Source organism: Teleopsis dalmanni, chromosome 1 (genome assembly GCF_002237135.1).
Source record: "Teleopsis dalmanni isolate 2A chromosome 1, ASM223713v2, whole genome shotgun sequence".
NCBI classification, from domain to species: Eukaryota; Metazoa; Arthropoda; class Insecta; order Diptera; family Diopsidae; genus Teleopsis; species Teleopsis dalmanni.
The window spans coordinates 112,897,065-112,908,060 of NC_051846.1; the positions used below are offsets into that span (position 1 = coordinate 112,897,065).

The 10,996-nt window shown below is 31.6% G+C and overlaps 1 protein-coding gene across 1 annotated transcript; it reads left to right on the top strand.

The window, feature by feature from the left end:
- Positions 1-5,665: 5,665 nt before the first annotated feature.
- Positions 5,666-6,744, top strand: LOC119676992 (cuticle protein 21-like). Its single transcript, XM_038088261.1, has 2 exons — positions 5,666-5,723; positions 5,913-6,744. The coding sequence occupies exons 1-2, from the start codon at positions 5,709-5,711 to the stop codon at positions 6,693-6,695; spliced, it is 798 nt and encodes a 265-aa protein (XP_037944189.1). The 5' UTR covers positions 5,666-5,708; the 3' UTR covers positions 6,696-6,744.
- The last annotated feature ends 4,252 nt before the right edge of the window (positions 6,745-10,996 follow it).

Below are 10,996 nucleotides of genomic sequence, written 5' to 3' on the forward strand. Positions count from 1 at the left end.
TAGAATCATGTGTAGACACATATACGAAGAAAAGTACACCAAGGATATTATATCGTCTAACCAAAGGAACTGCAGAACAATAATTGGTATGTTGACAGGTCACTGTCTGGTCGCAGCACATGCCCGAAAACTAAACCTAACTCACAGCGATGCTTGTAGGAAATACAACGAGCCGGATGCAAAGGAAATTCTGGAGCATATACTGTGTAATTGCCCGGCTCTCTCGAGAACTCGACAAACATACTTGGGGGCTGCCAGTTTTAGAGGACTAAAGCACATATCTGAGGTTTCTGTTGGAATCCTAATAAAATTTGCTAACGAAACGCGCATTCTAAGTGATGATTTGTATAGACGCCAAACAAAAACTAATCGTACGATATGCATTAAACTTAGACAGAATGTGTATAATAGTGTTGCCAGCGTGAAAATAAAAAAAAAATACCAATTGAATAAGCGCGGGAATTCAAAAATTAAAAATTAAAGTTCTTTTTTGATCACAGGTAAATAATATGATTATTAAATGATATAATAATCATATAAATTTTTGAACTGCAAGTGTCAGAAAATTAAGCCCTGTCAACTTTGAACTAAAAACTAGTTATACAATTTTAGAATTTTATTAAATTTTGTTGTTTATTCATAAAGAACCATTCCACTTGCAAAGCTATTTATTAGAATTAACGCATAAACAACAGCTATATAAATTAACTTAGTCATTGTAAATGATTGGTTTTTTAAGCTTCAACGCCTGCTGGTAGATATTTCTGTATACTTACTAAAAATCGCTTGCATTCCTAAAGCATATTTAAGAAGTTTTATTTAGTTAAACTCTATGGACACCTTTGCCAGGTAGAAACGGAAAAAACGTCTTTCAGTCTCTATTTGTTAAAAAGTTTGTTTAATCTGATAGTTCAATTTTTAATTAAGAATTGTATGTGCTGTAACAACAAAACTATTTTGAAAAAAAAGGAACTATAATATATGGTCTTTTCAAAATCTCAAGATATTTTTGGAGTAAAATTAAAATTTAATAACAAAAATAAAATAGTAATGAAAGCAAACTACTTAATAGCTATGTAACAACTTATACTGACATCAAAGTTTATAAAACTTCATAAATAAAAAAGTCCATCAGGCACCCAACCATCTTTAGTTCCTTAATATTTTCGAACCAAATAAACAAGTATAAAAATAAATATTAATTTATACTAATAATTAATAGCATTTTAACATAATTATTAGAATTCCAAACATAATTTAATAATTAATTTATAAAGACACCTATTAATTACTATTGGATGAAATTAATTTTCCGTACATCATTTTATTTCTTATTGTTGAATATACTTAGTTATAATTTATGACTAGATATTAAAAAAATAATTTATTTGGAATACTTCCATAATTTACTTCATAAATCAAATGTTTCCTATCGGTTAATGTAAGGTGACACCCAACTGAAACCACAAATGATTTTGTGAATATTTTGCGGCTTACGGTTTGTGGTTTGCGCTTGAATTACATTCAAAATTGGCGTTTCCCATTGCATTAGCTAACAACTAAAATGTTTTAGGCAATATAAAATACGAGTAGCTTTGGTTTGTGGTGACTTACAAAATAATACCGGTATCTCATTACTTATAATTCCTTATTAGCAAAATTAAATAGTTTAATGGTTAAGTTAAGAAACCTGCCTCAAAAAAATCTATGAGAAACGTTAAGCATCGAATGGCTTATATTTTTTTATAATTTCAACTTGATTCATAAAAAATAAAAATGTAGTTGCATAATTTCTTTTAATTTTTTTTTTTTTTCAAGTATTTCCTGAAAAAAAATCTCTGTTGCACCAATTAAAATTACTCATAAAATAAATTCATAATTAATTATGTGCACTATATTTTGAAAAATAAATTTCATTTTTGACTAAAATTTTTTTTAATTTGTAAATAACAGAGTGTTTAATCAAAAACCAATTCATTTTAAGCTTAAAATATTAATTTTTCCTTCTCCACTCCTTTTGGGTGCATAGGTTTGTTTTTAAGCGGATCTTGTTCTAGGCAGCAATCAATGCATCGTCAGAAGTTTGGCCTACTTATTGCTAAAAATTCATTAATCATATTTTTTGTTTATTAAGTAAGTGATTGACAAATGCAATGTAACCTAATAATGTGGCAACCATTTTATTGGCATATAGAAGGTTTTTTTTTTGTTTTATTATTATAAACGATTCTTAAAATATAGACAAAAAACGTATTAATATTGCACCTAGTACAAATAACAAATAAGAGGTACTAATAAGCTATTTTATTGGAATATTTAAGGCAAAAACGAAGCTATTTTGCTATTCGCTATCCATTAGGTCTGCCACTGTTATCCTTTTTAGCAGTATAGGTAGTGCAATCGCCTAGAGAAGACTGAATGCTGTAACGTTGACATGTGTTTTCCAACGCCGTTTGTGAGCAACGGCACGCCTTTTAGTCACGTCGTCGACTATTGGCATGCCAAGGTCACGGTGGAAATCACTGTTTCTAATATAGTATGGAGCATTTACGATGTAACGTAATACTTTATTTTAAAAACGCTGAATAGTTGCAATGTGTTTCTTGCTGGCACAACCCCAGAAAGCTTTAATAGTTGTTACACAAGCTAAATTGATGCCTTTAGCTATTATAAATAGTTTCTGTCTTCGGTGCTGTCCTCATGTATGTTTTGTTGTGATTTCAATCTGCTTTATTTCGTTCCGAAAATTTCGATATTAATGTAATGTAAAAATTAGTTAAATGCGAATGTGTCCTATACAAGCAATCATGGACCCTCCACAAACGATTTCAAGTTATTCCAGCCTAATGCAATGGTTAATTCGGTCGTCTACTACTCACAACTCAACCGCTTAAACGAAACAAGGAAAATTAACCAGGATAGGCTAACAGAAAAGGAGTTATTTTCCATCATGACACTGGCAGATCAGACACACGTTCAATAACTCGGAACAAATTGATGAAACTTTGGACCTTGCACCATCTGAGTACCATTTATTTCAGTCTCTTATTGAAACTGTCCTAATAGTAAAAAATTAGCCAACCTTTAAATTATTTGACCAATTTTTTTTTGAAGATAAGCCACAGAAATTCACAGACATCGATGGAACTATAAAAGTATCCAAAAAGTTTTATAATCTCATAAAAATTGATTTTTAATAAAAAAATATTTGTTCAAAAATGTACCAAAAAACCACTGATACTTTTTATATCACCAATATATTAATAATCTCCTTCTGAGCACATTAACGCGATCAAAATGAAGAATAGTTGTTTCTAAGTGTAGGTGAATACTCGTATAAACACGCGCCTTAATTAAATCTTTAATTGAATTCAAATTTAATTATATTAGTAAACATTATTTTTTGATCATTATATAACCAGGGGATTTGTCCATCAACAGATAACAGTCTTTAGTTATACCTCATTGCTATTTTTGCTAATTACCAAATGTTTGCAGGCCGGGTTGGCTAGCCATTTTTAGTTTTCTAAGCGGGCAAATGACAAATTTTCAATCATGTATAACTGATTAAAGGATTGGAAACTAGGAGGAGTAGGAGACTAAACGTATTTATATTTTAAAAAGTATTTTGTTTCAGAAATTAATTTTACTGTATGTCCGCTAATTCACTGTGTTCCGCTCAATGTCTCTAATAAAAATAAAAACTCGACACCATCTTCACTGAAATATCAGTTGATAAATTTATGACATTTCTAATATTTTTTAATAAATAACAAATTAAAATAGAGATGAAATTACCAAACAAAAATAAACTTAAGACAACAACTATAGTCCTTATATGCACTACATTTAAGCTAAGGTGAGCAGTTACTGCATACGTGAATAAAGGGCCTTACTTTTTAATTGATATGAATTAAATTAAAATCAACTTTTTATTGGGACCTGTTTTTCTTCTTCTTCTTCTTTGCTTGACCAAGCACGAGTTAGTGTCTAAAGCACTTTTACTCCATACTTTCTGTGACCACTTGGATGATCCACTGTAATAAGAATTTCGTTGAGTTCTGATAATATTATTCAGATATATGTATTGCATTCAATTCAAAAGAGTACAATTCTGAATTAGTCTACGCATTTACAGTATCTAACAATTTCCTTTAAATTGCGTTTCATTGAAACATAAAAATATCTAAAAGTAAGCAAACATTGTAAGTCCCAACGATTGAATTCGTGCTCTGCAAAATTTGAAGCTCAAAGGCAGTGTTCCTTAGCATTTGACAGGGCACGAGTTCATCCGTATCAAGAGATGAACTCGTGCAGTCGCAAACAATTATTTATAAATAATTATATATAAGAAATAATTCTAAGACCACTGATGACAGGTATTTGTCAATACTGAAAACTGCTATATGATCAGCCAAAAATTCAATTAATTAATATTATATAAAGAATTTATGTTATTTTAGTCCACTACTTTTCGAAAACTTTCAATTAAATACTATAGTTTCTATATTCGCTACCGTCATATTGGCATTAAAATCAAATTTAATACTGAATGAATTACTTTAGTAAATGATGTCAAGAATTTTTTTATATTCTCTTGTGACATGATATCTTATTCTCTGTATTAAACAACAATGTATTTAACACTTCATTTTAAGAATTACAGTTTTTCCATACATACTCGTTAAATCTTTTTTAAAATAACTTACACGTAAAATATTCTAAAATAAATCACAAATTCCGTAAATAAATTGTTTTAAAAAAAATTGTTAAGTGTTTTTTTTTCTAAAATTGCAAATTAAAAATCATTTATCGCCAGTTTGCGAAATTCTTCCTCATTGCCTCCGAAATGTGAACGATTTTAATGAGATTCTTATCATTAACACTGAAAAGAGCTACTGAATACCTAATTGATGAAAATTTAAAAAAAAACTTTCTTTTTTATGCAATTAAACTATAATCAAATATACGAATTTGAACAAATTTTTATTAAACCCATCGATTAAGTATTAAAAGAGTGAACTTTAAGGGTCCCCTGAAATGATCAGTAATTTTATGAGGTGCCTTAGTTCAATTAATCGACCGCCTTTGAATTGAAATTAAGTTAAAATCATTTGTGTGGATGAATAGTTGCACTTGTGAATTTTATTGCCAAAATGTGTTTAAGTCTGATTTTAATTCGTACTTTTGTATAATTGAAGGCATTGAACGCGATGGCAACGGAATTGTAATATTTGTCGCGCGTTGGTCTTCACTTTCAAACTGCGCCACATTGGCAATAAAGCTGAAGTTACGCAGATATCTTGGTTTTGGTAAGTTGACCATGTCTTGTGGAAAAATTTGTATGTGCACAAAGACATACGCACTGGGCTTACCCGATTTACGTGCGGGGAATACGAAAACTATTATAAAAAAATCGATTTTTGAGTTTTTTTTCGATTGCCACAAAGTCTATAAGTGTTGGAAGACAATATAACACAGAATTGACAAAAAAAAATCTATAATAATGCAAAAAAAACACCTTACCTACCACCAACAAAGTGTACATACTAGCATTTTTGGGGCCCATCATGCTGATGACACTGTCAAATATTCAAATTTTCTGAGACCTTTTTTTGCGAGTATAAAAAGCACTGAATTTTTGGAAATGGTATGTCAGTTCAATTTTAAACAACCGACAGTGATAACTAAATAAACCTAAGCACACAATGAGTCCATTTATTGTAAGTACTCAATTCGTATCCTCTGGAAGTACAAGGCAAACGGATTACTGCCTAGAAAGAAAATTAGTTGATGAGTTCTGGAGTTTAAGCAAAAATTAAATTTTTGCAATTCTTGAAATGCTTTCAACTACAAATATCGCAACCAATTTGCATATTTCTAGACTTTTATAAGAAATTTTTATTTCACAGGTAGTAGCTGTTCTTTCCACCTTAGCACTATCAGCTAATGCTGGTTTAGCGCCATTCGCAGCACCACTTGCAGCACCTGCACCATTGGCATATGCTGCATCTCCTTATGCTGCTTATGCTTCCTCGCCTTATTTTGCTGCACCAGCTGCATTATCAGCAGCACCACTTGCAGCAGCACCTCTTCTATCCGCGCCTGCACCACTTGTTGCCAAAACTTTTGCTGCACCTGCCCCAGTTATAGCTGCTGCTCCTGCACCGCTCTTTGCTAAGGCTTTTGCCGCTCCAGCACCAATTGTTGCCGCAGCACCTGCACCGCTCTTTGCTAAGACTTTTGCCGCACCAGCTCCAGTTCTTGCCGCTGCTCCATTGGCTGCAGCTCCATTAGCCGCTGCTCCATTAGCTGCTGCACCAGTTGTTGCTGCTAAAGCCATTGCCGCACCACTTGCTGCTCCAGTAGCTGCCCCTATTGCAGCAGAAGTTGTTGATCCTCATCCACAATATACTTTCGCTTATGATGTACAAGACAGTTTGACTGGTGATTCTAAAACACAAGAAGAAACTCGTGATGGTGATATTGTACGTGGCTCATACTCTTTAATTGAACCTGATGGTTCCCGTCGTATTGTCAACTACTATGCTGATCCCATCAATGGTTTCAACGCTGTTGTTCAAAAGGATGTACCTGTTGCCCCAGTCGTTGCTGCTAAAGCTATTGCTGCACCAGTCGTAGCGGCACCAGCACCAGTTGTTGCCAACACCTTCGCCGCTCCCATTGTTGCCTAAACTAGTTTCTTAAAAAAATAAAGTCGCCATGTACCTTAAGTCCAATATTACAAAAAAATTTATCAACATTGACTGACCGCAGAGTGAAGAAATTTCTAAATCAGAGACGTAAGCAGACGTGAACAGTAAATTTCAATAAAGGACCTTCATTTGTAAATATATAGACAATCATTGTCGTTTTAAAATTACTTTCATCATTATAAGATTTTTTGATAATAAAAAAATTTTTAAACATTTCTTGAAACTCACGCAATTTTATTTATATTGAATATATCTATCAGATACAAATTTATTTGTTATAATTCTGCTATAATAGTCGTATATCTTTTATTTTTATAGTGAAACTGTAAGGAAGATATAAATAAATAAATTGGGGTTTTGGGTTTGTAAAATAAAGCCATTGGTACTTAAAACATTGGCTAAAACATTTTTTGGCAAAAATCAGCTATATTCATCGACTAATTTTGTTCAAGATCCATACAATAACTCCAGTGCTTTTCTAACGTTTCAAAACGCATTTTGTGAAAAGATTTATCTTTGGCCCTGGATAACTTTGGTGACTTTTAAAAGGTCTGGGAACAGTTAGTAATCGTTAGGGGTCAAATCTAGTGAATACGGTGGATGCGAAAGCAATTTGAACTGGAACTCGTAAAATTTCTCCATTGTAACCAACGACTTGTGAGACGCTACTTTGACTTGGTGATACTGTACTTTTCTTTTATATTTGGAGTCCTTTTTCTCGTGATCTCGATCATCAAACTCTTTTTAAATGTGGTATATGAATATTATACTATATGCCTTCTAAAAAATATACTGATTCGATAGCCTTAACAGTCGACTGTTGTACCTTTGGTCACCTTGGACAGCTTTCACTGATTGCTATTCACTGAGCTGACTGCCATTTTATACCAATGAAAAAATTCGTTTTATTTTGGCCAACTGTGAGCAAATACGGCAATCATTTCAAAAGAAATATTCTAATGAAAAAATGTCAGTTTTAAATGAATTCCACAAATTCTGATGATGTTTGGTGTGTCAGTTTTCTCTTACAACTTTATTTTTCTCACTTTGCCTCGTAATTACAGACATATGATTATACAAAATGGTCGCATGTGATCTATTTTAATAAAAATAAATGAGTAGTTTGAACCCTTATTAAACTTTTTCTGTCTTCTATAACATATTATGCACAGGATTTGCCTATGTATTTAATCTTCCAACTACTAATTATTCCTTCGCTTTCTAGTTATTGTATGTTTAATAAGACATTATTGAGAGAATATAAGATCCCATTTTGTCACCATATCATTTTTTAACATAGGTATTTCATAGTTCATCGAATCTTTAAATTCCAACATGAAACATGGGTAGAACTCATAATAGATCAAAGTTGTTCTCGCAAGGTAAATAAAGCGTTTATGGTTTAAAACGTTTTTATCATAATAGTTTTCCGAGTTTAGTTCCATTTAATGCTATTTATTGTCTTTATGGTCCAGGATTGTATTAATATGTTCCAGGATTCATAATAGATGAATATACGAAGGCTATAGGTGGAAGTTATGCCGCCTCATCCATAGTCATGATGATTTAATGCCTTTTAACTGTCATTTTATTTTTATTTTTTAAGTAATAAATAATAAAACTTTATTATTATTATAGTCAGTCTAACATTTCCGACTATATTAAGAATATAATATTTATATCATATATTATAATTATGTCAGTATCATCTATATCTATACTAAATATTTCTTCTATATTTTAGTGAAGTGGCGGAAGAATTCTGGTCATTATCAAATCATGAAAATGGTGCACGCATGCGTTTAAAATTAGAGCCACAACTTTATCCCAATAGACATGAGAATGCCGCCAGCTTACGTGATAATGCTGTTAATGCTTACGATACAAAGTAAGTTTCCGGTTTAAAAATATCGGATTTTAATTTAACGAGTTTCTTTAATTTGCAGAGAAATCTCTGAATTTGATTCTACAATCAAAAATGCTGTAGTGCGAGATTTTCTAGCAGATGATGAAAATTCACAGCTTGAAGAGGAGCTACGCTTATCTATCGAAGCGCAATCTCAACAAGATGCAACACTTGAGAAATCTGTTATCTCGCAGGATTGCGAACTTATAACGCTAATGACAAAAGTAAAAGGCAAGCTCGAGGTTAATCAAACATTGTTCATATTTGTTGATTTAAGCCCACCCGCAGAAACAGGTTCAAAACACGATTTTCGGTATGAATCCTTCAATTATTTTTTTCATATTTATTAAAGTTTTCAATATTACTTTATAACAGATTTGCTATAAATAAAATACGTGAAATACATTTACGAAAATACAATTTAAGACGTAGTGCATTGGAAATATTTTTAGTAGATCAAACGAGCTACTTCTTGAATTTTACAACAAAAGTAACAAATAAAAATGATTAATTTTAAAATAAATTAAAAGATATACTCATTTATAGACACGAAACAAAGTATTTACTAAAATACTAAGCTTACAGCCACCAAATATATTATATGGTTCTGGACGCTCACCTATAGAACTGTTGAGAGCTTCAGGTCTTACACAGAAGTGGGTAAATCGTGAAATATCCAATTTCGAATACCTTATGTACCTTAACACTATTGCAGGTAAACTATTTAATCATTTAATAATTTTTTAGTTAAAAAATAATATTTTCTTTCATCACCAAATAGGTCGTACCTACAATGATCTCAGTCAATATCCTGTATTTCCATGGATATTGTCTGATTACACCAGCGATATACTTGACTTAACAGATCCAAAATCTTTTCGAGATTTATCAAAACCTATTGGTGTGGTAAGTTTGCATCCAATTTCTTATAAATACATAATAAATTTTACGCTCTTTTTTTTCAGGTGAACCCAAAAAATGAAGTTGAGGTGCGTAATAAATATGATTTATTCGAAGACCCATCTGGTGCAATACCTCAATTTCATTATGGCACACATTATTCGAACTCAGGTGGTGTATTGCATTACTTGCTACGTATTGAGCCATTTACCTCATTGCACATAGATTTGCAAAGTGGCAGATTTGACGTAGCTGATAGGCAATTTCATTCTATACCTCAAACGTGGAAGCTGCTTATGGACAATCCTAATGATGTTAAAGAATTAATACCCGAATTTTTCTATTTTCCAGAATTTTTAAAAAATTTAAACAAGTAATTTTTATATCTTACAGTATGGCATAAATACAGGAGCTTTCCTTAATCCAAAAAAAAATAAATAAAATAAAACCTCGAGTATGTTTTAAATATTATATTAAGCGGAATAGACGTGTTAAAGAAAACTCTAGTCAGAAAAACCTTTTGTCTGACTTTAACTTTAAAACTCTAAAAAGATTTATCCACAGTTTAATATTATTTTTCATATGTCGATAACTATTATCTTTCAATTATTTTTTATTTAAGAATTTTTCTTCTATTTTCCTATAAGCAAAATTTTTTTTTTTTCGACAAGAATAGCATAAATTCCTTAGTCCTTAGTCCTTAGTCCAATTAATAAAATTGTATATTTTTGGATTAAGAAATCAGCTCCCGCATTAATGTCTCGTTACTATATTTAATATGTTTTATAATTTATTTATTTCAATTTAAAGACTTGATTTGGGATACCTTCAAATTACCAAAGAAAAAGTTGATGACGTTATACTGCCACCTTGGGCTACAACGCCAGAAGAATTTATAGCAATACATCGTAGAGCTTTAGAATCGGAATATGTTAGCCAAAATCTACATCACTGGATTGACCTAATTTTTGGGTAAGTTTAATTTGTTTAAGAGAAGACCGACCGATCATATAAACTACGATTCATATTTTTAATTAAAGGTATAAACAAAAAGGTCCTAAAGCTGTCGAGGCACTTAATGTTTTTTATTATTGCTCATATGAGGGGGCAGTTGATTTGGATAAAATTACGAATCCCGTAGAACGAGAAGCAGTGGAAGGTAATGAAAATATTGTTTTTAAGAAATTGCATATAAAACAATTTTTTTTTATTTAAGGAATGATTAATAACTTTGGACAAGTTCCATCGCAGCTTTTACGTGAACCTCATCCACGCCGCTTAACACAAGATGAAACTGTTTTAAAATTATTACGTGCCGAATTAAAACGACCCGATCTAACCCAGTTCCTCGATAAGGTTGTGCAATATTATTGTGAACTCTCAACGCCAAAAGATCCATGTGTCTTCCTTAGCATGCCTCGTAGCCCGCCACGCTCATTTTTACAATTAAGTCCTGATGTTCTTGTTAGTATAT